Here is a 27,582-nt window from a genome sequence, read left to right as displayed (position 1 = left end):
GTTGACTTGAGAGATGCATGCACATTACTCACTTTTCACATTTCACTCCCAAATACACCTGATAGTTCAACAGCTGAAGATACTTCTCATTACAAGTAATTAGATTTTTCAAGATATTGCTATATAGTTCACCTGCACATGAAATAATTCCTAATTCTCCCCTAATTATATTTTCTATCTTTTTTCTCTCCCCAGCACTCTCTCATGACTAACAGAAAGGTGCTGTAGTACGTTGTCAACAGTTTAATTTGTCAATGCAATATAAAAATATGATGCTGAGATGGCTGGAATTTACACAGACACCTTCCCTGTGATCTGATCACTTGTTAACTCATCTTGACCTCTTTAGGAAAGCTGACCACAGTTCATCCAAAAGCATTTAATAAAATCACTTGAAATTCCAGAATACTTACATTAATGTGCTACTGACAGCAGCTCCCCATGATCCATAATCAATAACCTCTTCTCCAAAGGACAAGTTCACTTCCACTTACAGCTTCCATTTACAACATGCCTTAAGGAAAACTTGCTCATTGATTCAAAGAATTCTCACACTATGCGGTCAGAAGTTATGTTCAAATTGTACTGGTTTATTTACATCCGTAGTTTATAAACAGTAACACAAACATCTTTACATGAAAAAAATCTCATTGCTGAAGTAGGCACAGAGTCAGAGACTCTTCAGGATATTTTCAGAAGGGAGGAGGAAGAAGAAAACGTAATACAACAGCTGCTGGGCAAAACTATAAATACATGAGAGTTGGCCCAGGTGCAATTTCATGCAAATATCTGTAACCGTTCAAGTTCTAATGGTGTTTACTCAGATAGTAAGGAAAAAAAAAAGGAATTAGTTCCAGAATTAAGGTGCCCTAGCTTGATTCCTAGTAAAATAACTTAGAATAAGTGGCTTTTATAAAGGTCAGTTTATTTTTTCTCCCGATGATCTACCAACTCACAGGTTTTGACTCCAATTTGTCAGAAAACTTCCCACAGCAAAACTAACCCCGAACATTTTAACTTCACAATTTTTGGTAATTTCCACATTACAAAGATGCTTTGCCTTGGCAAAAGGACATTCCTATACTGGGCTTTCTAGCAAGAGATCCATTCTTGCATCATGTAGGCGGCCAGAAACGCACTATTACGCAGTTGCCTTCTCTCAAACATTCACTAGCTTAGAGTTATTAAAGGAATATAAGCAAGTGTTGAACCAATGAAGGCGGCATCTATTGCAAGCATACAGCACTGGAATCTCTTCACTTTATTTGTATGCGTTAATCTTCTAGCCACACCTTCAATCTTCAACACTCCTTCAGTCAACATAAACTCAATTCTGTGCTGAACTGAAGGCTTTTAAAAGTCTAACATATTTTAGACATTTTGCTTCAGAGGAGCCAGATTACTGGTTTTCAACTGCCATACTTTGCCATGAAGCACTTACTCCAATTTCAGTGCATGTACTCATCCTCACGTGAGGAACAATTTCAACCTATCAAATGTAAAATTTAGCATAATTAATGAAATCGCAACCCTGTAGTAAAGGTTTATTGCGCATGGTTCATTTTGGTATTTAAAGATACCCTTATAATCAATTCCAATTATTTAACTTTGTAGTGGGGAGGACTGCTAAAATGTTAGTTTTCCAAATTATTAGTTGCATCTTTCCCCCTTCATCTGCAGCCCAAGCTGCATTTACTCATTTTTAACTGAAAGGAAGCACTGCTCCTAAGATTTTATCTGCTTTGCTTACTAATTTTTAATAGTTTTTAATAGTTCAAGATACTACCTGGTAGGCAAAAATCACATTTATAGACTGTAGGCTATGGAGGTATTTTACTTTCAAATATCAGTCATTTAAAGCCATTCTGTCTTCAACTGCTTCTCCGCTGTGCTTCATTCTTTTAACATACTTATATGAACCTAGCAGCACACTTACAAATATACAGATCACTCATATTAAAGATGCATCACAATGAAACAAACTGACCTTTATAATACATACTTCTAAAAAAAGAAAAGAAAAGAAAAGAAAAATTAAAAATCCTGTTCAGAAGTTGTTATAATTTACCCTATCTTAAGCCTGCTACTCAGGCACTCCCATCAGGAAACTGAAAAAAACACAAAAGTTAGTATTCAGTTGGGAAACCATCGGCCCATGTCCACATACAGTATCTTCATTACTTCTTCTTTATAAATTCTTTTCTACAACGTCTTTAGTTACTAACTCTCCAAGGCATCCAATACTTTCATGATCTGTTGTTTTATGGCTTTGGTTGCGTCACCTGCATTTGGAATCAGATACCTTAAAAAAAGAAAAAAGCCATCATTAATTCACTGCAAAACTTTCAAGCATCAAATTCTTGCTTTCATATTTCCTTCTTGCACAGATTAGGGGGAAAGAGAAGGGGAAGCTATTAAAATGAAGGCCTACCAAGGAAATAATATTTGTTTCTCACAAAATATTTTCTTTATGTGAAATTGTATCCGTTGAGGAGTATTTCACAAACCTCTCTAGAAAGGAATAATTTTCATTAATTGTTCATTAATTAACAATGGTATAGATCAATAAAGGTACCAATGTCTGACGTATGTATGGGAGTCCTTGGTTTTCTTTTTGTTTTTTTTTATTCCTATGGATATCTCCATGTAATTTAAGTTACTACCATCAGTTTTGTATTTGCTCCAGTCAACAAGCTGGTGAGGGAGTAATTCAACAAGCAGCATCGCTCTCTGCAATACATTTACCTTTCCTGTGTCTGACACGATACCAAACTCATTTTATCCTAAACAGCCAACGGGTATAGAAAAACTTTCCTAGTGAATGAAAACAGAGTGCTCTGAAACAAAGTGCTCTGAAAACAGAGCACTTGCTGCACGCCATTTTGCACCAAGGAAAAGGATGAGGAAATGACCAACTGATGTCAGCAGCTTTGTTAAAACTGTGTCAAGTAACAGGAGGCTTCGCTGATGAAAACAAACAAACAAACAAACAAACAAACAAACATCCCTCCAGCTTCATCTCCAGTGTTAAATATTTCAATGCTGATTATGGCAGTATCTAATGTTCAAAACTCAGGTTTTCAGGGGGTCAGAGTTTGAGATCAGGCTCTGGAACACTGTGTACAACATACAGGAAAAACTGAACGTCGCAAAAAGCAGAAGGACCTCTCCCTTTAAATCCCACCCACAAATCCATACTTTGGGCTGCAGATACATGAAACAAAGTGGAGAACTAGGGCATTACAACAAGAAAACTCTTGCACACATCTCACCCTCAGCAACCATCACTGGCGATCCCGGAGTCCCCCATTTGTTATCTTTACTTTTTCACTCTACTGGCAAATATTCTTTTTAGCTCACATCCAAATACCTGCTCCTAAATAAAAGCTATTACTTTTCAACTCAGTTCTGGGAATTAGAGCACCCATAGCTGACAGCATCCTGTATATCATTACTACTAATACTGGTGCTACTAAGAGGGCTTACCTTTCAACTGCCAAAATTTCTATGCCCGACGTATTGCTATTTCCATACTTAAAGGTGATCAGTTCGGGGTGTTTCTTCTTGGATGTGATTTTGACTACAGAGTTGAGTGCCTGTCGAGACTGTATGTAAGCCAGTCCCTTTCGCGATGGAATCTCCCTCAAACAATACATATGGGTTGCTGTTACTAGAAGATGACTTCAAGGGAAAGAAAAAGGAAATTACATTTTTTTATTTAACTAAATATCAGCTACTTACAAAGCTGAATTTTACACACAAGTTACACAGAGAACTAGATAAACAGTTTGCAAACCTAAGAAATAGTTTCGTATTTCTGTAAATTAGGTATGTCTCCAAAATACTTCAGCTTTTCCCAGAGTACTGCATCATAACCATTTTTAAAAACAAGCATGGCAGCCTCATCAGCGTACAAAATCAGAGTGAGCAGTTCACATCATCACCTCATCACAAAAGCTATGAGTGCTATCAACATCAAAGATCAAAGCCACCTGGAACAAGCCAGGCAATGCAGTGCGGGGAAAACGTCTTCAGCTTCTGTCTTCCATCCTTCTACCATACCCCAGTCCCATCTCTTCATCTACAGAGATGCAACTCTACACGTGGAGCATCAGACCTAAGCCATGACTGAATGTCGGTCACTATACAAGCACTAATGTAGAACTGCTCTTGTCTGCTCAGTGCAGACCCACTTTTGTCCTCTTCCCAGAAGCAATGCATGTGTCCGAGAATGTACAAGTTGAGTTCAAATTCAGTTTGAGAAATTACACTATGACACATCACTCCACGTATCATATTACATATAATTTTATGTTTCCATTAGATTTATTCTAACAAAAAATAAAAGACAATAACAGACCATGATGAAAGAGAAAGATAACCATAATTTTCTGTTATCCATATTCAACAGGATTTGTACTCTTTAGGGAAGCTAAAATGCAGAACGCACAGAATCTTAGAATGGCTTCGGTTGGAAGGAACCTTAAGGTCTACCCAGTTCCAGCCCCGTGCTGTGGGCAGGGCTGCCCCCCACCAGCTCAGATGCCCAAGGCCCCATCCAACCTGGCCTTGATCGTCTCCAGGGATGGGACACCCACAGCTTCTCTGGGCAGCCTGTGCCAGTGCCTCACCGCCCTCTAACCTAAATCTCCCCTAAAGCATCACGTTCTGCTCTTGCAGGATTAACAAGGTCACTAAATACTAGGGGCAAGATGAACAAATAGTACAAGGGAGAAAGTTAGATAAGGAAAAACTGAAGCAATAGGTACTTGGGTCCACCTAGTCTTGAAAAATAAGCCTATATATACTCAGAACATTTTTCTTCCTATCTTGTTTTACAAAGTAAACCTTCATACTGCGTTTTGTACATACTTAACATTCTATAACACTGAACATATAAGAATGGAAATATAGTGGTAACATTTTGTTCTAGGTTGTTCCACATCTTCATTTATAGTTTATATAATATAGTTTTAAAATATGCACGAGCAGTTAAAAGTGTATTGAGACAGACATTTTCATTAATTTTAGGACTGATTCCAGTACCTGGGAAACATATGTCCATTTTCTTTTACTTCATTACAGGGGAAGTTATACTTCACATCAGGTTTATTTATCCATGTTTGGATGTTGACAACCTCTTTTCGATCATCATCAGACATTGAAGAGCTGTCAATTTCATCTATTTGAAGAAGAGATGGTGGTTTATAAGGAAAGAAGATTTTTACATAATGTCAGACAACTTTTCAATTCACTTGAAATAATAGTAGCTATGCTAATTTAAACCAGGGTCCATCTAGCCCCTAAGTGTCCATAAGCAATTCCTCAGAGGGAAAAAAGAAGCATGCATATTCAATACTTCTCTATTAATTCTCTCTCAGCAGACAGCTATTTTCAGCTCCTATCATTTCTTAAGCTGCTTTGATTTGTTCTTTCAGTAAAGTTTCATAGATCTCTTTTACTTGTCCAGACTCCTCCTGAACTCACGTAAACTTTTTGCATCTACAATACCAATATCTTTTGGTACGGAGTACCAAAAATATGCCAGCATTCCAAGAAGGCCTCCTCTGATTTGTTTTCAGATCATGTACTTTATTTGATGGCTCCTAGATTCTTGTATGAGAAGAAATAAAGATCTGTCGATCCCTTCCCAGGCCCAGCATTATTTTACAGGCCACTTTTCTTCCCCTAAACTGAGTATTCTACAGGACAGAAGTTCTAATATATTTAATTATGCCTGTTGTGAAAGCCATTTCACACTCACCCTCACCTTTGCTACCCCTCTCCAAACCTTCTCCTGTTCAAGCACATTATTTCTGAGACAGAGGATCAAGATGCACAATATTCAATGTAATCTAAGTAAGAGGAAAATCATCTACTTTACCAGTATCATATTCTTCTTCATCTCCGATGCTGAATACTGGTTTCACACCACGGTAAGGTTTTCCTACTCTGTCACTGCTGCTGACATGTCTGCTGGCAATGAAAAGGGAGGAAGGGATATTGGATGGAAGGGAAGAAGACAAAGAACTTTCAAACTGATGGTATGAATGCTATCAAAAAATACTAGCAAAATGTAAACACAACCGTGCAATTGAAAAAGATGAGAGATCTTCATACAGCTGCCTGCAAGTGAGCTGAGGCTGACCCATCAAGCATTGAGGTTAGTGAAAGCAGGTATTTCACAGTTATTTGGCAAGGCTGAGTACTGTTACAAAGTAAAAGAAACACTTAGAAAGAACTTCTGATCGCCTTCTCAAGTGACAAAATACATTAAGAGACTGGAAAACTGAAGACATGCTATGAAGTTTCAAGCACGAAACTCTTTCGAGTTCTGTCTGAAGTATTTCTGAACATCAAGGATAGGTTTATGAAAGAAAGTGCCAAATTGAGATGGAGGAAGAGATGAAGGCTATTGACTAACAAGTCTAGAAGTTCATTTTTCTAGTAAATAGGTCACTCCTCAGAGAGATGGAATACATTAACCATTTCAAAGTGGAAGGGTTATAAACCATTCACTGTAGCGGGAATTCTGACATCCTTTCAGAATTGCTTCCTCCAGTGTGAGTCCAGTCCTGTAATCTTTAGTCAAGCAATTCCTACTGCTAATCTCAGCATCACTGGGATTTCTGCACAGATACTGACTTCAAAATCACATTTAAATCTGCTTCTACAGATAACGTTAAATGACACGAGCAAACATAACTGAATCTTAATGTTTGTTTAGCGAGTCTTAAGTTAGCAACAACAGTTGCTAACTCCTGAGACAGCTTAAAGGTCCAGCTCAGAGTACTGTGAAGACTGTCACAGCTGTCACGTTAAAGGTTCTGGCCATCAGCTGCAGAGAAATACTTGGAAAAAAATGTGAGAAAACCTAAGGTGTTCAGAAAGCCTCCAAATATGCAACTGCTGAAAAACAAACAAAAACAATACCAAAACAACAACGCCCAAAAGCTCAAGAGTTTCAAGAGTGTTCAAGAGTGGCAGCACGTAACAGTTCAAAACAAAAACCAGCACCCCAAAAAACACCTGCCCATTTCTCCCATTTTGATTTGTATAATGTTTTTTCCTCCACAATACCTATCCGTATTTCCTATCAACTAGAAGACCTGGTTCCTGCTTTGAGTATGTTCACACACTTGTTTACACGCTACTGTAGAACCAAGTCAGAGAGGCCGCCTCTCTAGTAATATAGAAACAAAGGCTAATCCATGTGACACATCTGTATGTATATATCTGACAGCAGATCTGAAAGTTAAGAAAAGCAATCTGCATTTTCTGTGGCTAAAACTTATTAACGTAGACAAAACAAGAAAATGTTTAATAGGAAAAAATGCATTCTAAAAAAAAACCAACAAAAAAATAAACATACAAAAACATGCTAATTAGTGCTTAAGACAATAAGCATCAATGACACTGACAATTCAAGAGGGCAGTGTTTCTTTACGTAGATTTTTGTAAATATGGCCTTGTTTTAGGAATACGTAACCAATTGAGTAAGAAGAAACACATTTAAATCATGTTGACTTGAATTACACAGGGAGGATTTAAAAGAAGAATTTTTTGGTGTTTAAAGAGCAAAGTTAGTCAAGATGAGAAATGAAAAAGCCACTTCAAAAAAATCTGGTAATGTCTTAAACTAGAAAATAACTTCCTTTAAGCCAGTTTGCATGGAAGACCATAATTACATTGGTAAAAAAACTTAATGCAATTCCCTTCTGTGGCAAACTTGCATAATGAACTACGTTGGTGATAAACACAAAGTGGATCCAATTAAAAGGATGGGGAAATGTTTTTCAGAGTTGCAATTTTAAGAGAAGTTTTAGTGTGAGGTTAGCGTGAGTAAACTAGTTCCTTATCGCATCTGCCTAATGAAGGAAGATAAGCAATGTGAGTGAAAGCAGTAAGTTCAATAACCCGAGTATAATCTCAGTATATCAAACCTTCGTTTCAAACACAAATTTAAGTGTCTTTCAATTACTGAACAAAGTCACAAAGTGTTTTAAGCTGAAATTTTGACACATCTTAAAGCATCCTAAAAACTGATCAACAAAATGGGTGTAGAAATCTCCACAATATTTAGCATTTCTGAATTAACAAAATATATAATGTGCTACTGGGACAGTAGCACTTCTTATTTTTATTTTTTTTAAAGGATACTGGTTAGCATTATTATTGGTTTTGCCCACAGGCAAGTATAATTTTAAAGCATGTGCAAACTTCTTGGAAAGCAGTGGACCAAAATCCTTAAAATCTCACAGCATTTTAATTCTCCATTAATCTTTTTGGCACCAATCTTTGTTCTTTTCAGTCTTTGAGGGCAAAAAGCTGTAACACAGTGTTCCTGAGGAATAAGCAAAGATCCTAAGTGATCATGCACGAGCTGTGGAAGCATGTACAGCTGTGGAAGTCCTCTGTTTATCACGAAGCTACATGTTTTGTTTGTGAAATAATTATGAGGTAATATATCTGACACAAATGCGAGGGAATTCCACATCTGTGTGAGATGCAGTAGTTCTGTGAACAAGATGAGGGAAAGTTTCAAGGCACGTTTACTTATTATCTCAGCATTTTTCTTTTCCCAGTAACAAGCACCTCTGCTTCTATCAGTGTATTTTACCACTGGATGGAAAGAAGCGCAGAAATTCCACATTTACAGACAGAATTTCAGAATGGGTTCCTTACAGAGTAAGTCTACCCCCTTAAGTTCTACTACTTTATGAACAGTCCTTTCTGTAGCTGCAGTCTCTCTGAGGCCACAACTCCTTCAGTAACTGCTGCTGGTGTCTCACTGGTACAAGTCATTTATAAAATAGAAATAACTAATGACAAGTGAAAAAAATTGCTCTGCAGAAAGCCACCATAAGGAAGAAAACAGAAGTAACAAAGCAGAAACCAAGAGGAGAAAGCACCGCCAATGCATTATTTTCTGTCTCTAGTCCCCTGAGTAGTACTTGCAAAAAGCTTTAATAGATGAAAACCCCGGAATTAAGGTGAAAATATCTGAGCAATTTTGTCAGTGTAACCAATGCTTACAAATATTGCAATGCCATGCTAAGTACGACAAAGGTGGGTTTAGTCAGACTGCTGAATTCTCAAGCTTACCGCTCCAGGCTTGCTCTGTCTGGCCACGGAATATTGAAAGGTATTCTATAGCAAATTGGGGCAGAGGACAGAACAAAAGAATTACAAAGGAAAAAAAAAAAAAGGTTTAAGGGAAAAACCTAGAAAAACAATGGAAATGCTCTATACTGGCAATGTATCTCTTTCAAAGAGATTGCTTATAAATGCCCTACATGAATTCTTCCCACGATGAAAGGTGCTACCAAATGTGATTTAAGAATGCTTTGCTTCCTGTTGTGAAATAGTTAAAAAAATATGATTCTAACACACCAGCAACAATCTGTACCTTAGATTAGATACAAGACTACTTAACAATTGCTGTTGGCTTGACCTATGTCTTAATTCCTGCTATCAAGCAAACACTGCCTCTGTAAGGTTCTGGAATAGTAATGTCTTTGCCACACAGAACTCCAAAGGCTGCATTTTAAAGAACTCTGAAACAGACTATTCTATTAAAACTGTGATGGATGAGAGCCGTTATTCTTTAATCTATTTAAGATAGGTATTTGGAAGGAAGATTTCCAACTTTGAAAGTGTCTTTTAACACGCTTGCCCGTTCTCATTCCCATCACTACTTGCAGGTGAACAAATGAACAAGAGTTGATTTGGGGTTTAAAGATTACATTTACACCAGAACTTTAACATTACTATCTTCAAAAATTTGCATCCTCAACTTGACAAGATGGGGTAATAAAAAAAATTAATAATCAACCTACCAAAAAAAACCCAACACAATAGAAATATGCCCAGAATCTTTCATTCGCCCACTCCATTAGAGTTAGTATGGGGAGGAACTAAAATAGTGAAATCATTCTCGACTTTCTGACTGAATACAGAAATGATATTACAGTCATTCAAACTAATCACATAGTGACAAATTCCAGATAAACATTCAAAAGAAAAAGTCACTCGCAGTGGCCTTGCACTTGCCTTGCTTAAGCACAATAATCTTAACTCTGTGATGGTAAAATTGTGGGAGGGATGGGGGTGTGAAATCTAAAGGCTGAAACTGTAAGGTAGCTTTTGTTTCCCGTTCTAATTAGCACAATCTTCACATTTACAAAGCAGCCATTTGAAATAGGTGGCATTCCTCATTGTAGTGAGATATAAGCGACCCACCTGTCTACTGGAGTGGATGTATTTTCAATGAAACTAATAACTTTTTCTTTCACATTCACAGATTTAGTCTTCAAAGCAACTGTCATTTTATTCACCAAGGACTTGACTCCTTTTCCATCACTTGAACCATTAGGAGAATCACCCTGTAAGAGTAACTCTTCTCAGGATTAATCATTTAAAAAAATCAGGCAATTTAATTACGGGTCCTGTTTCTTTAAGAGGTGAAACAGATTACGAGATACTAAACTTGTCCTTTTTGGTACTCAACAGAACGTTAATTACAGCATTACGCATTCTTTTTGAATTCTATCAAATGACAGCAGCAACATGGGTCCAATCTAAAAATCTGAAAAAGTAAGCTAACAAACCTTATTAATCAGCACTCTGTATGAAAAATAGAAAAGAAGGAATTCCATTTGTGCCAAATTGTATCCAAATTAAAAGGCAAGTTCTAAGTGTAACACATTAGCTGTAGAGAAAAGACAATTTTGAGCTTTCACAAGAAACTGTAGGCCAGCTTTAGAGTATCTTATTCCCAGAGTAAAAAGGAGCCAAGAGGAGCACTGTCCATTACTTATACTCTGTTGGAGAATGACTGCTTATAGTCTGTTGAACTCCTGGAGAGTTCCTCTCCATAGGTAGGCTCTTCCTTTCAAGAGGATAAGAATATTTACGTCACCTCCAACTAGAGACTGAATAAAGTCTGAAATTAAACACGCAACTGAGAAAAACTGTGACGTGCAGTAATGCACTTCACACATGAAAAGGAGGAATATGAAGAAAAAAAATCAGTACATCTGGGGCTCTGAAACCACTATATCACTTGAGCTTAATATCCACTTACATCGACAGAGGAGTTTATGCTACTTCTGGAGCCCGAGGTGCTAGCAATCCAGTGACCATATCCATTTTCCGGTCCTTCCACATTGATATCTGCTAAGTGCTGCTGAAGGGCTGTTAAAAGGCCGTTAAAATGTTCAGAATTACAGTGGCATTAATCTGTAGATAAAAATACTGTATAACCAAGACTAATCTGAAACAATTTTTGCTCCATCTGAATGAGTAAAATTGATAAATTCAGACACCGCCATCATATAATTGGGGTTTTTTGAGTAATAAAAGGCATTAGCACAGTTATTATTTACAAGCAAAAAATCAAACACAGCAGTAGCAAAAAATGAGTCACTGATTTGATCCTACAGATAGCTGCATATACTGAGTAGTAATGTTTCTATACTCATACTGCACAAACATCTCCACTGCTGTAGAGCCTTACTGATTGATTCCAGCAACCAACTGCGAAATGATGGACTGACAATTTAAGAAAACACAATAATTATTAAGCAGCATCTTCACATGGATCTGCAGCGTACAGAGACTAAACACAAGGAATGAACATTTACAAGGATGAGAAAATTCTCCCTGCTTACTGCACTAATTTTTCATCAATCAGAAATGCAGGTACGCTGTAACAGTAAACCACCCACGTTTAAATGCTGACTTATGCAAGACAAAAATCTGGCAAATTAAACATACTGGCCATTCATTCAAGTGATTTCTAGCTGAAGCCTAATAAGAACATCAACAACGTTAAGATGTTGTGTTTTCTTAAGACAATATTAATACAATTAATTGTATTAAGTTGTTTTTAATGAGCTTACCCATAAATCCTCCTTTGGCTATGCTTACATACTCCTTATTTTTCTGCAACAGAAAATATATTTTTGGCTGAAGAAAACATCCTTGGATTGAGTTTTGCAAGCATGGTAAGCAAATGCAGGTTTGTTTAAAGAAAAAAATCAACACTAAATCCGAGTAATGTTAAAACAGTTAATATTTGAAGGGGAAAATACTTTGCCATTTAGTATCTCTCATACGTACAGACAAACTTTATTTCAACTATTAAAATCAACAGTAATTTAGCCGTACCTGTAAGAAATGTGCTAGCACCATGTTCATATACATATCTTCTTCTTCCCTGCCACTTCCCATGAAGCAGAGATGTTCCCCACCAGCTATAGAGCCAGACTCAATTGACTGTTTTTGTGCTTCTAGTAGGGATTTCACAGACTGTGCAAACTCTGATGGGTTTTGAAGCATCTGTGGAATGCATTAAAAAGTCTGTTTGATACTAACATACCGTAACACAACTTGTGAAAAGACACAGACTTTGAAAATGGTTGTAATTTGTTGAGCACAAACAATGCAGCATCAGCACTTCTCTAGACAGACAGACACACATGCACACATCAGACAGCTCAACCCAGACCTCCTGTTATAGAAAGAACAGGGAGAATGGTCCTTTTTTCCTTCACTGCACTCCCCAGGAAAAAAATACAACTTCAGTTTCTTAGCTTATTTTTGCAGACACTAAATAATGATGGAAAAAGTCTTTGCAACTTTTATGTTGTACTAAGTTGGCAATATGTCAGAGACTGATTTCCGTTAGTTCTATATGAGCGAGTACAACCCTTTCTAACTTCACCATTTTGGAAGCCTTTAAAATACCTAGAATTTATAGGTGCCAGTAAGGTTCTCCTCTTGTCTCCTTGCAAAGCTTTTTGCATTGTCCTGTCAAGATTTGGGGAATAAAGCTGACAATCAGAAATACAATGAGATACCTGGAGTTCTTCGTACTCTCAAAAAGTTAAGGCTGTGGTCTCCCGAAGGGCCATTATGCATGCAAAAGCAATGAGCTGCTACACAAAAGAGATGGAGAAACACAGGCTTTCTAAATACATCTGAAATTTCTGCCTGCTATAATGGGGAAGGCAAATTAATTAAATTAATGAGGAAATGTTGATCTGTAACTGGATTTAGAGGCACGCTACAGGCTTGGGGCAGAGTGGCTGGATGGTTGTGTAGAGGAAACGGACCTGGAGGTATTGGTCGATGCTTCGCTGAGCATGAGCCAGCAGTGTGCCCAGGTGGCCAAGAAGGCCAATGGCATCCTGGCTTGTATCAGAAATAGCGTTGCCAGCAGGAGTAGGGAAGTAATAGTCCCTCTGTACTCAGCCCTGGTGAGGCCCCACCTCAAGTACTGTGTCCAGTTTTGGGCCCCTCACTGCAAGAAAGGCATTGAGGCCCTGAAGCGTGTTCAGAGGAGGGCAACGAAGCTGGTGAGGGTTCTGGAGCACAGGCCTTATGAGGAGCGGCTGAGGGAGCTGGGATTGTTCAGCCTGGAAAAGAGGAGGCTCAGGGGAGACCTGAGCGCTCTCTACAACTGCCTGAAGGGAGACTGTAGTGAGCTGGGGGTCAGCCTCTTCTCTCTTATAACTAGTGACAGGACGAGGGGGAATGGCCTCAAGTTGCGCCAGGGGAGATTTTAGGCTGGACATTAGGAAATACTACTTTTCTGAAAGAGTGGTCAGGCGCTGGAATGGGCTGCTCAGGGAGGTGGTGGAGTCACCGTCCCTGGAGGTGTTCAAGAAACATTTAGATATAGCGTTGAGAGACATGGTTTAGTGGGGTCATTGGTGGTAGGTGGATGGTTGGACTGGATGATCTTGTAGGTCTTTTCCAACCTAGCTAATTCTATGATTCTATGAAATCTGTAACAACTTTTAACATTCAATTTAAATTACTTTTGTGGACATTTTTCCCTATCTATTAACAAGCTTATAAAACTATTAAACAGTTCATAATGCTTATTTTTACTTTATTGAATCTGGTGTTCAATTAAGTCTAGAAAAAAACCCCTTTCATGTGCTGCTGGGAAAGTTCTTCCTAAATAATGTTTTATCTAAGTTAAACCCCAAACACTAAATATTTATACTTGTGCAAATCATACCAAATAATACAGCATCTTAACTACAGAGATTAAAATACTAGAGGCAGGATTGCATTTCTTAACTAACTGAGAAGGGTAAAAATGCTCGTCGTGGCATATGTAAAGTAATTCAGAACGTTTATGGGAGCTGCATGCAATGAAACAGCAGAGTGTTAAACTAGAAATGAAGCATGGGTGGCCGGGGAAAAAATGACAGAAGTATGACTGAATGTTCAATTAGAAATTCATAATCAAACGGAAACTACAGCAAAATCTCTAATAAAGTAATTAGTCCATAATACATCTCAGTCCCAAGATTAATGCACTTCCTCTCTCATGCTATGCTGCCAGCATTTTAAAGGAGCAGGTGTATCGTTTTCAGGACACATGCTCCTCACGAACAGGCTACTGTAATGCCAAAAAGAGATGACTTCTCCCAGCAGTGTCTAGACTTGAGCTTCTACGGGTTTCCAGTTCTAACCAGAGATCAGGAAGTCCAGAATCCCGCATTCCGATGCCACAAAGGACTGCAATTCTCAGTAAAATGATGGTACCACCAACTGTCTTTAGTTTTGTATCCTCGTAATGTAGATAGACTACAGTTGTCTGGACAAGCTGTTTTTTTCAGGACAAACATTCCTCTTTCCTTCTACTTAACTTGGGATTCAAAAATCAGTAGAGAAACAAAAACGGTACGAACCAAATCTGAGTCTAAATGAAAAGCTGTTGATAAGTGCCCAGCATTGTACTGTTCTGCAGGACGACAATCCACTACGAAGAACCTCACTCCTTCCTGAAAGAGAAAGATTTGACCTATTACAAAACTTTAAAGTCAGGTAGCTAGTGATAGGAATCTACATATTCCAACTGTATTTTAGTAGCAGTTCCAGCCAAAGCATCAGGAACCTCCCTCAAGTGGGCCAACAGCTATTGAAAAACTCTATTTTGAGTACTTCATACTACTATTATCAGATCAGCAACAGTGTTTTAATAGTGACTTCTCATTAATACACTAGCATATAGATCAGAAAGGATCTACTGTTAATAAATGTAGTGGATACAATAACATGCATCAACAAGACAAGAAGGCTCTGAAGTTCTAATCTAACAATTCACTGCTACTAAGCACAGCACATATGGATAGATTTATGTCCCAGTAACTTAAACAGAACATAAGTACATGCATAACTTTACTCGGACTAGGAAAAGAAAAGCATGCATTTTCCAGCTGCGGCCTATAAACTGCTACATAAAGCCAGCAGTGAGCAAGAAACATGGTAATACAGCTACAACATTATCCATGTATTGGTTTTAAATATTGTAAGCACAGTAGTAAGAGGTCTTACACACTGTTCCCTGCATCTAATTATGTCTGCAATGAACTACCACGGAAATAGTTTGAATCCAGTTTTTGTTTGTTTAAGCAATTCACTGACAAACGACCATTATTTCATAACAGCATTTTTCTCAAAGGTGGTGGGATTAAAATTTTTCTCTACAATAGCTACATCGGGAAAATTAATTAATCAAATTAATGAATTAGTGAATTACTACAAGCACCCACCCCTCAGGTCTAAATCAGCTATATTAAGTTCCCCTTTGCTGTAGCTCTAGTTGCTACAGAACACATGTAATGCAGCCAACAGACTATTTATGAGGGGAGACAACTTCAGTACAAGAATACTTCTTCCTGAAATAACAAATATTTATTTGTGTGTTAGCACTCAGAAGTATTTCTGATACATGAAGAAGTCAGGGATTCCTTTCTTTTTCTAATAATTGGAGAAAGGTAATTCAGCATACTGACTCCTTGTTGCTGATTTGCTTGAAGAATTTCAGACACAGAAACTGCTAGACAGAGAGCCTGGCTCAAGTCTGTGTCATCATCTTTGAGGCCCAGTAAGCTGCTGCCAAAAAGACTGTGATTGTCCTGTAAAGGCGAGAGGGGGAAAAAAAATTAACTGAAGCCACTGTCTTTAATTGTGAAGGCATAAAGTAAAAATATATTTGCAATATCAAAAATATTAAGCCCAACATATGCATATTTTGTCTGCATAATCAAACCTATTTCATGAATTCAATGAAGTTGGATTTCTTAGAGTAAGGAAGGGCTGCAAGAACAGAGCATGGGATGACAGCTTTACTTCAGGTAAGTGACTCGTTTTCTGTTTGCTATTACAAGTTCAGCTGAGACTGCTGCACAGTCTGCTACAAAACAATTTTGTCAGCACGGCATTTGTATTTCATCAGTTCTTACAAGAACCTGGTTTGCAAAACAAGGTCACCAGTAACGAAGCAGCAATACTGCAGGGAAGCTTCTTGCTAACACATTCCACTTAAACTTCCTGTCTTTCCAAGATTCTAAAAGTAAATGCTGCCAGAGTAATAATATGAAAAAGATGCCTAAATATCACAATTAAATATTGTGATACTGTCAGCAGTTTTCAGTCACGAAAAAGAAGAGAATTTCAAAATTACTTTATTATTACCTTCCTGAAAGATGCTGGAGTTTTGCTACAGTAATATTGTGCCAAAGAGAAGAGATCCTCTATATCCTCTACTTCGAGATTGGCTGGTGAAGTTTCTAGAAATTCTGATATATAGAAACAACGTAAGTGCAATATTATTTCAGACAGAAAAGAGCCACTGTGTCATACTGCAAATAATTCAAACTGTTTTATTTGAATCTCTTTTTAACTTTTTCCTTTTTTTTAATAAAGCCTAACATTATTTGTTTTACTGATTAGACTTCCAACCCAAACCATTCTGTGATGCTATGACAAGAGCAATGAATCAAGCCTGGATCAAGTGCATACAAAGATAATAATCTTGAAAATGCAACAACTGCAGTAGTTCTAAAAAAGGGATTTGAGTGTTGCTGTTTTGAGTTTGGAAACTGATGATTTCAAGTACTCTGAACTGATGAAGAAAAGTGGGTGTGGGAGTGTGAAAAAGAAATAAAAGAAAACAGGACAGGGCAGATGTAACACAGCAAAATAACAAGAAAGGAATTAGTAGGTGAGGGGACGTATTGATGAGAAAAATCACTGGGTAAATAGTTAAATGATAATTCAGTTAGTAATAAACATAAACAATGAGGATTATATGGTGAATATTTCACTAGCAGATGTATAAGTGAAGTACTTACTTAGCATTTCTTCTTTCTCTGATTCTTGTGCTAAGATAACATCTCTGAAAACAGCAAATTCACAGGCAAAGATTAAGACAGTAAATCCAGAATGAAACAGAAGTAGATTATAACTATCAGCAAGGAAAGTTTCGAAGAATTAACTGTACACTTACTTTGCATTGACAAGGATGATCAACATTAAAAAATAAATAAAGAATGGATCTGCTTGTTGTAGATAACCATCCCATATTGCCTGAGTTACTTCAGTTGAACAGTAATATGAGAAAAGGCTTCCAAGCTAAAAATTTAGAAAATATTGTGAGAAAGAGCTAAACACAAGAACAGTCTTATCAAAACAACATTCTAAAGAGATATGAGCCAGGTAAAAGAAAAAAAAAAGTGAAAATATACCTTTGTACTACATATTGAAAGACAGTTATATCCATAAAACCAATTTTTAAGGAAACAGTGAGGTAATGTTTTACTGTGAATAAATATTCCTAGTGTGAAGGCAAACTCAGCTGCATGTTGCGAGCCTAGAAAACTCAACCAGTGATACAACAATCAGCCTGGAATGCTTTTTAGCTCACAGCCACTCCTCAATACCAAATATATTATGCTAAGTCAATTACAAGAAACTAGTAACAGAATACATTCAGTCGGCTAGCTTAGCAAACAAGAATAAAAGGATCCAATTAACAACATTCTCTGTTTTTCACCATAGAACCAAGCTAACTGAATACTGTCGCACTTCAGTTTGATGACGTTATTTAACATTATATCATGATTAGTTAAGGCTGACTAATTGAACACTTGCAAGCAACAGAAAATTTTCATTACCATTTAACAAACTGTTTGGCTGTTCCCACGTTCCCTTTTATAAATACACTATCCGAAATGCAAAATTCAAAGTGGATAGAAGAAAGGGTAGAAATTTCCTTTTACACATCCCAGATAAAATTTGCAATCTCACCTAATTCAAATGTATACCAGCTGGCTTCACTGGCATCTTATTGAGCTTTCTGTTGCAGTTAAATTTGTATCAACAAAGTCACAGCTTTCCAAAGCTCAGTTAGCTGTTTTTATACACTACCGTGGAATATTTCCATGCTTCCAAGAAAACATATCCAACTCAGCAGCAAACACTACTGAAGACAGTATATCCCTGAACAGTGACACAACAGGTCTCTGAATGTTGCTTATGAATTTCTGTGCATTAGAGAAAGCTCTATATAAACTAAGTTTGTAGTGAATTTCAACGTAATCTCCTCATATAAAATGAGGTTTAAGATTGTTCTCTAAACTTGTACATTGGAGAGCATGACACTGAGATGGACAGTAACATTAGCTTATTTCACTACCTCCTTTCAAAGAGAAGATTTTTTTTTCCTAATAAATCATTCAACTTTTAATAAACAACTTTAAAGAAGTTTCTGTTTACTAGGTAGGCTCTGTAGTAAAAAAGACTTGATTCCTCTTTTGAAGAGTCATGACTGGCCAAAGGCCAGAGAATACAAAATTATTCCTGGATACATTCTAATATTAAAATTGGTAACAGCCTAAAAAATCCTTTTAAACATGAACAATCAAGCAAAACCCTAACCTTGTAGTTTAATAAATTATTTTAATCTTATTTCTTTAACTTCAATAGCAACTGGAGTTACAAAAAAATTTGCAAAGCCAAAGACAGAAGAGTACGGAAGAGTTCATGAGACGGAAATAAAGCCTTCTTTCAATTTAAAGACTTTTCCATTAAGTCTGCTCTGGAAGTGCTGTATCATGTTATTTTATTGTCGACACTAAGAAACACTGGAACATGAGACCCTGGCTGCTTTACACTGTAGTCCTGCTATGTAAACTTTACAAAAAACCTTGTTGATGTAAGCACCTTTAGAGCTATTTGCAATCAAGGCAGTTTTTAAGCTAATAGGAGGAGGAAATGAACAATTCTTTAAGAGTGAAATGTATATATATAAGTCTAAGCTCTAATAGGCGTAACAGCTGTATGTTGTAGCACTGTACTAGGTAGTAGAATTTATCTGTTGGAATGGACATTCTTAAAACAATTAGAAAGCTTATTCTGGAAGGCCTGTTAGGCTGATATTTCTCCATATCTACAATCACACAACAGCCCACTTTAAAAACTAATGTCAAACGTTATGGTTGCTTACTATTTTGACTCTATTGGTTGCTCTCATTCCTTGTTATTCCAGATATTTCCTAACTTAAGTGGCCCTATTAACATATAGTACAATAAAAATGTCATGCTTACAAGATCTTACACCTTACGTTACACAATTGAAGACAAAGTAGCCCACACTATACAATGTAATTTATTTCAATTTATAGAGCCCTAATCTCTTGTACTACTCTTCCCTAAACTGGCAACATATACTTCAGTGTAAGATAAATTTAGTTTTCATTACGTTTCCCTACTTTCACTTTATTACCCAGTTGAGTGCATAAGAATCCGGTGTCATCTTCTTAGTATCAAGAAAGGAGCAGAGTTCAGGCTCATGGTACTGAAGAAGCAGCCTGAATAAGTGAAATGGTCTTCCCTTCAGAAAACAATCCCTGAAAACAAGCAGTGAAAATAACCATGAACCCCCCTCAATAAAATTTCAGTCATCAGACTTAAAGTAGCCATTCTTTATCAGTTGTGATAATGTAATTTCCAACATAGTTCTTATGATTCTCAAGGACTAATCTTGGAACCAAAATGCCTCACAAAAATTAGAAAAAACAAAACAAAACAAAAAAACACCTACAAACGACAAAAAAAACCCCAACCACACTGATTAGGCAGGAGAAAGAGTTTAATACTTCTGTATTATACACTTTCTCAAATATTTGCAGTATTGAAAAGATTTAAATGTCAAAATAAGCCTCGCATAGTTAACTCAGTGTTGCAAACTCAATATTATTCTAAAACAGCACACAATTCAATTTTGCACACAATTAACAATTAAATGTCAGTTCATCAGGCAGGAAACAAAGTAGTATTTAGAATGAAGAAATGGTTGTTTATAAGACATTAAGAACAAATCTCAAGTGTTTAAAAACATAAGTAAGCTTATGTGAAATGTGATACACCAATCTCCATACACAGTTATCAACCTAACTTTCTTAAACAAAGGGAATTATTCATAGTAAAAAACATGTGGAGATTCTTTCTGGAAATTATCACATGATCTCTGATTTCCCATTAAGTTAACAGGACAAAAAATGTGAAAAGAATGATGTTCTATTACTGAATTTAGCATAAGCTTCTAGACTTGCAAATCATTTTGTTTGAATGGCTAATGTGGCCAATTATTCAAGTCAGTCAGTAATTCCTTACCACATTTTAACATTAGGAATGGATATATATCCAAAAATAACTTCAAAAAGAACCTTCCAACATTTCTACTGACAGCGGAGCAGCCCTACTGAGACATTTTTCTCAACCGTTTTCTCAATTTCATTTTTTCTTTTGGTACCTTCTTCAGTAATCAACTCTCAACAGCATACCCAGCTTAGAAAAAAAGAAAAAACAAGCCACCTGATCAAGAATTATGAATTCTTGGGCATCGTGCATCTCTACTACCTTCCCGCCCTGGAAGCCCAGCAGAGGCAGCAGGCTCAGCCATTGGAAGGATTGGTAAAAAAAAAAAAAAAAGAGCAAAGCAGAAAAAATTATAAGGGTGACCTGTATTTGAACCCAAAAATGAAGTTATTTTGCTCTGTTAGAAGCAACACTGAGAAGAAAAGCAGATGAAATGCATTTTCCTCACCCAGGTCCCTGAAATGAGAAATACTTCCATTGCCTATTTTATTATTTATTATTACTTTACCAATTCTCAAACAGATCATTGTTTGCTCAATTGCATATCTGGGATGGTGTTGTGTTTGTCCATCACTGGACAAACAAAGAATACAACCGACCCGAGACTTAGTTAATTTTGTCTAGTTCGGAAAAAAAGATCATTATAGAGGAAAGTTAGGATGAAAAAAATGATAGGTATCCATACAATACTTTATTATAAAAGAGTATTAGAATAACAGTGTTTTTCCAAGGGAAAGAAAAACAAACCAAAAAAGAAAGAAAAAGCGGGAGAAAGAGCAAGAGAAAGAGCGGGAGAGTGAAAACATCTTTAAACTAAGCTAATATGTTTTTCCTCATTGACTTACTAGAGATGCTCTTTCAAAAACAATCCAAAGTATCATTTGGTTCACCAGATTAGTCTGTACGTTTCCCTCAATAGATGTCAATATTTTGTTAGAATAAATTCCACTTGCATATTTCATGCTAGCTACAAGTCATGAGAAATTGAATAAAAAGTGTATGACTAAAATACCCTACAAAAATAGTAAAATGATCAAAATGAAACTTTATCAGATAGTAATCACAGAATCATAGAATCATTAAGTTGGAGACCATCTAGTCCAACCATCAACCCATCCCCACCACTCCCACTAACTACGTGCTTCAGTGCCACATCCACACATTTCTTGAACACCTCCAGGGATGGTGACTCCACCACCTCCCTGGGCAACCTATGCCAGTACCTCACCACTCTTTCCAAGAATAAATTTTTCCTAATATCCAACCTGAATTATAAAAAGAGTTTAAAGTTGAGTTTCTTAGGGTAACCATAAAAATAAATTATTTGCTTATAAATGAGGGATCAGAAGTCAAACTGAGGCCAAATCAACCCAAACAAAGATCTAGTCCGGTATAAATTGCCTTTCTGTGCCTTTTTTTCTCTCACGAAAAAACAAATAAACAAACAAAAACACCCACCCAAACCAAATACTAAACATTCAGAAAGTAAGCTGAAAGTATGTCTGTTACACGACGTAACACCATTCCGAAACAGTTTGCAGAGCACAGCAGTAATTTAAATTAGAAAAAAGTAACAACCTGAACACAGGTTGAGTCATGATACAGGGCTGACAAACATTTCCTGTCACATTACAAAACATAAATAATCCCTACTGTGTGCAGGTATCCAGTAGCTGGGTCAGTCTCCCCTGCAGTGACTTGAGTCTTTGTTTATAGACTACCTGTACATTATTTCCCAAAGTCTTAACAAGGACTTGCTGTAGCCCCACTAGAGTATCACACTGCTATTCCAACATAAATAAAAAGTTTTTACCAAGAACATCTACATAACAGCATGAAATGTTCCAATTTCTTGATTAAAAAAAAATCAAAATTAAAAAATAATAATTATTAAAGTGAATTCACAACTCCATAGAATACATTAAAAATATTAACTGCTTCCTCTACGTGGATTTTGAGAAACATAATGCTTACGAATTATTTTGAAGTAACAAGTACAGAGGCATTTTAGATATTAAAAGTGCTAGGAACGGAAAAGTAGTAAAGAATTGCTTTCATATAATGCATGGGCAGGATTCTTCTTAAACAAGTATTTTTTACTTTGCAAAAAATGACAGTTCTTCTTCAAAAAGCACATCAAATCCACTCTGTTACTTGCTGGATTTATAACCAACAGGTATTCAAAAATGGTTCAATTGATCAACGTATCAAGGAATCTGACAACATTGCTAAAAACAGTGCCCCTCTAGCCTATACCAACGTACACATTCCTTCACAAAATCCTTATAATCCCCTTAAAAACAGCATACAGGCAGAAAAAAGAATTTTACCTTGGAATGTATTTATTCATGATAGCATAAAAGCAGTTGTACAAATCACTGCGTGGTAATCGAAGGTGAACCAGAGGTTTGAGGAGGTGTATCCAACCAAGGCAAGAACTGTATTTAACATTCCGTGATTTACAGTAAAAAGTAATAACAGACTCAATGTCCAAAAGCAATACTGACTTCTCGTCTTCTGGCACTGACAGCCGGTCTGAAATAAACACAGAAATATAAACCATGTTAATGGCATTTCAAAGACAGTGAATAAGATTCGTTCATAGCACAACTGTGCCAATATGGAATTCTGTACGCTTGGGAAAAAAAAAAAAGAACAGCAAAAAAAAAAACCCCAAATTTGCAGCATATATTAAATACTAATAGAAACACATCTTGAAACACATCAAAATATGAGTGACTTTTTTTAACCTCAGTGGATTAAAACATTTAATATTACAACAAAGCAAGATGAGAGAAGTTAGGATTCACTGGAATCTAAATGAAACAAAGCAGTAGATCCTTTAATTCTTCTATTCCTATTTGATGTGTTCAGCAAATAACTTCTGCTCAACTCCACAACAATCTCATTAGAATTTCAGCACAGATCAACACGCAATGCATACCTTTCAGTTCTTCAAAAGCCCACTGACGTGCAAATTCATGAATATCAGTAGTTCGAAATCAGCAAGGCTTAAAGACTTAAACTCTAGTCTTTATGTATAAATCACATTTTAATATCTACTTTTAAATTATTTTCCTAAAAGGTGTTTAAATTCAAGCTTCTTGGGTAACCAAGAAAGAAAATAATTTGCTTACAAATAGATTTTATATTAGGTTTGGCACTGTTGCTAATCAGAAAATACACTATGAACACATACTCTTTCATTTAGCGTAGCACATTGTTCAATTTCTGACAAATGTTGTGAGAAACTGGAAAGTTAAGATGTCCCCTATTCACTGACAGACTAATTCTGAACGCATTAAGTAGCACAAAAATTTGGTACAAAAACAGTTCTGTAATTGAAGGAACCAAACACTTCTTCAATATCATCACGGCTGAGCTACTGAGATACGTACACAAAGCTTCAGCTTTCATTACTTACAAAGCATCTTTCCGCATTGATTCTTACTTTAAAAGCTGGCAACATTTCAGGAAAAGTACTGGCACCCACCTCAGTGGAGACAATGAATCTAAGACACACTGAAACGTGTCAACACTGCATCACAAATTATGCTACTCGTAAAATACAAAACAAATAGCTACTCATAAAAAATGGATCCTAGCTCACTTACAGTATAAATGTATGTATGTTTATTACACAGATTGTAGTTAAACCTGATTTTCATATAAGTTGGTACAATTTTCAGCTTAATTTTCAGTTTCTAGTGTTTCCAATACTAGAAATATTTATCTAGATTTTTATGAAAAATCAAGCATTAAATGAACTTATGAATTAGTGATTAAAATACATGTGTTTTGATCTACACAGATTATATCAATTTTACTTTAGCCAAACTGAACTACAGTAAAAGAAGGAATAACCACGTTATGTTCATTCCAAAGGGACAGGGGAAAGAGCGAGGTGTATACACATCATGTTAATGCAGGAGCATTACATTTCGAGTGAACTTTTTTTCCCATCAATTACAGAAGCCTATCAGTCTCAATACTGTTAACTAAAGCTTTTTCTTGCAGAAACCTTTAATAATTTCCCATCAAAGCCATTGGACATTTGATATTTCCTTTCCTCTGCATCTCTGAAAAATAAAACAGCACACAAAACACAAACGCCGTTCAAAGATTTACTTTAAACTGGGAGACCACTCCCTTTGCAAAACCATGAAAAAGACAGATTTAATCCAACCCTAAACTGAAATCTCTATATAATCTCCTTTCTGATCTGACTCTACATTTATTAATCAGTTTGATCTTGTTATATATTAGAAAATTTGGGAATAAAGAGAGAAAGAAGGAGAAATAATGGCATTTAGACTGAAGTGAATAATTTTGTATGGTATAAATAATAATTGCGACACATTGCCATCTTTCTGAAGAGATGTGTGATTTGACAGGAGTGGAATTCCCTTCTTTCCTTTCCTTTATAGGACAGGCATGGAAGCAAAATAAGTTCTACTAGATTTTCAAGCTCAAAAATGTACAATTCTTTTAGAAGAGGTATGTATGCATGCATGGAACAACTCCGTTCTCTGCCTTAACTTTCAATTCTGCAAAAGTAAATTAAAGTGTGTCAGGTAAGAAAATGGAAGATTCTCTTATTGATGCCATGGGAAGAAGTATCCTTCCTGATCAGGCAGCAGTGACTCCATAACCAGATCACTGGTGCTACCACTGCTGCAATATATCATCAGGGAGTTGGCCATTTTTGTGATGAGCTACCAACCAGATCCTGGGGAGATCCTTACAGGCATGCTGGAATACTACTTCCAGTGCCAGGACAGTGCCCTACTTTCAGAAATGCAACCTTTCATTTCTGCTGAAAAAATGATTACGAAAATACCTCTTACTAAAAAAACAGCTTCTTAACTGCAAGATGTTTCGTTTGTTTCTTCTCTTAGAGGCATTTTTGTGCTATGTCAATTTTCAGATTAAATACTGACCATTAGACTGTGAAAAACTTGAAGGACACCACAGAAAGTTTAGAAGATAAGAACTTGGAAAAAAGATACCTTTTTTGTTTTAACTTTTTTTTTTTAGCCTCCTGGAGATTTCATCCTATTGGACTGTGTCCACATATGCTATCACTTCTGAGTTATTACTCTAAAATTCCATGATGTCTGGTCTCTCAGAGTTTGAGTAGGTAAGATATTAATTTCTTGCAATTTTTCTGATTTCCTATGCGTTCTTTCTGATCCTCCTCAAAGCTTCCTCCAAAATATAAACATCATTTAGGTTATTTAATTCAAATAACAAAGCCCTAGGACAACTGAGAACAGAGAAGTTTTCACATAGGTGATCTAAATGCAACTGAACTTACCAATTAGCTCTTGGCAATCCTTATGAATTATATTCTGTTCTGGTAAATCTAAACAGCCATCCCAGGATGCGAGGCTGTCCCCCTTCCCCACAACATTAAGTGCAATCTGGAAAGAAGAATACAAAACCATTCTGAACATTTTAGTGTCCGCAGTTATTAAACTCACTAAAGAACATTCTAAACCTGAATCAACACACATGCCTATTAAAATTCTAGTACACATAAACAAGTTGGCTCATTTGTGAAGATGCCTGATAATGAGATCACTCACCTCAAATCACACACAACCTCCTCAGATATTTCCTGCCTTTTGATTTAAGATTGTATTTACCTTCCAAACTTTGGCTCTCAGATCAGCAGGCAATTGCCTTCCTTGAATGATGTTTCTCACGGTTTCAAGATCACAGCCACCTTCTTCTAGAGCTTCCGCAAGATCTTTTTCCCTACAATAACAATACATACTGTGTTTATTAAAAAAAAATAATTAAAAGCAAAACAAAAAAAACCACAAAACAATGCAGTATTTTTAAGTCTTTATAGACAGGAGGCTACTATCAAGCAAAAGGACACACATATGTAAAGGCACAAGACAATTTCTCAGTTACTGAAACGATGACAACAAAAAAGCGAAATTCTATTAGCTCCTTTATTTTTAAGGCTGTTTGTTCAACTTCTTGATCTATTCTATTTACACAATAGACAAAATAAGTTCAGATTAGTTTATTTTTTTAAGTGACAATGCTGGAAAGTGTGTCATAAAAACGCAAATACAGTGTTAGTTTACAACTCAAGAGAGACAGCAAATTTTCACCCACATACACACACAGCATTCAAAGCAAACACCACACCTAAATTAGATGGCAGAGTTCTTACAGGTAAATTATGAATGATCTAGAAAGTGGAAAACTTATTTCAAAGATTTAGAACATTTAGTTCTCAACTCTGTCTTCCCTTGAAGTGCAGAAGGACCTTTCAGTCAGAGTCAGGCTTACTTAACTACAAGGTTCCAGTATTGTAACTGTGGATGTGTGCATTAGATCGAAATAAACCACATAGAAATATGAATAATAGTGTAGAAAGTAGAAAAACAGAAAAAATCACAAGAGAATTAAACAGCAATGATACTTTGCCATAGTAAAGAAACAGAAGTTATTACGCGTTTATAGAAAAGGAGGTGCACTTTGAGAAATGACTACTTCACAATCTGATAGCTTCTGCAGACTGCTTCAGCAGTGCCTTGCTGTCAGTAATGAGACAACCACAGCTGATGATTTGAGGAATTTCAGGATCATGTAGCAGAGCAGTGGCAAAAGATCTGGTTCACTGGAAAAATAGCAGCGGCAAAGATATATGGGTCCCATCGGCAAAGCTTCTCCCTCACTGTGTCCTCTTTACTGTTCTCTAGGAGCTCTGACACATGCCTTAAGAATGACTCCGTGTCACCCACCTGACTAACCAAACACACACCCAGGAGGTTTATAGCCAGAGCAGAACACAGACTACAACTGTTTATTCAGGACAGATAGTGAAGTATAAAGATTCACTCCTTGTCACAACGCACGTACTTATACACGTGGAATAACAGACGTTAAGGCGTTATCAGTATCACTCTCCACTACCCCAGATGTTACGTGCTACGCAGGCAATTCCAAATACCTGTGGAAAAGAGTGTGAGCTTTTGAGTTTGGTCTACTTCTTTAATTTGCACGTATTCCCAGCTAGCTGAAACTCCTTGCTACAAATCTTCTGGACTTTGTGTTACGCCTTCAAGAGACCAAACTTCTGTCAGTACCACTGTT

General features: G+C 36.6%; 1 protein-coding gene across 4 annotated transcripts in view; it reads right to left on the bottom strand.

Annotated features, from left to right (window-relative positions):
* TBC1D23 (TBC1 domain family member 23) overlaps nt 570-27,582 on the bottom strand; it is a 32,247-nt gene continuing 5,234 nt past the window's right edge. The window contains exons 2-19 of one of the 4 annotated variants that reach the window (XM_021399816.1): nt 26,115-26,226; nt 25,784-25,889; nt 22,797-23,001; nt 19,592-19,715; nt 17,315-17,439; nt 17,160-17,203; nt 16,501-16,604; nt 15,819-15,941; nt 14,712-14,804; nt 12,172-12,342; nt 11,904-11,946; nt 11,087-11,196; nt 10,243-10,385; nt 9,106-9,150; nt 5,885-5,976; nt 5,047-5,182; nt 3,487-3,681; nt 570-2,302 (exon numbers count right to left, since the gene is read on the bottom strand). In XM_021399816.1, the coding sequence (XP_021255491.1) occupies nt 2,221-2,302; nt 3,487-3,681; nt 5,047-5,182; nt 5,885-5,976; nt 9,106-9,150; nt 10,243-10,385; nt 11,087-11,196; nt 11,904-11,946; nt 12,172-12,342; nt 14,712-14,804; nt 15,819-15,941; nt 16,501-16,604; nt 17,160-17,203; nt 17,315-17,439; nt 19,592-19,715; nt 22,797-23,001; nt 25,784-25,889; nt 26,115-26,226 (2,053 nt within the window). In that variant the 3' untranslated portion in view covers nt 570-2,220. The remainder of the gene's footprint in view (nt 2,303-3,486; nt 3,682-5,046; nt 5,183-5,884; nt 5,977-9,105; nt 9,151-10,242; nt 10,386-11,086; nt 11,197-11,903; nt 11,947-12,171; nt 12,343-14,711; nt 14,805-15,818; nt 15,942-16,500; nt 16,605-17,159; nt 17,204-17,314; nt 17,440-19,591; nt 19,716-22,796; nt 23,002-25,783; nt 25,890-26,114; nt 26,227-27,582) is intronic. The other 3 variants (XM_021399823.1, XM_021399831.1, XM_021399838.1) reach the window with 3 other exon arrangements.

This window comes from Numida meleagris, chromosome 1, assembly GCF_002078875.1.
Source record: "Numida meleagris isolate 19003 breed g44 Domestic line chromosome 1, NumMel1.0, whole genome shotgun sequence".
NCBI lineage: Eukaryota > Metazoa > Chordata > Aves > Galliformes > Numididae > Numida > Numida meleagris.
The sequence above is the reverse complement of the archived record's forward strand: the minus strand, read 5'-3'. Positions and strand labels throughout refer to the sequence as shown.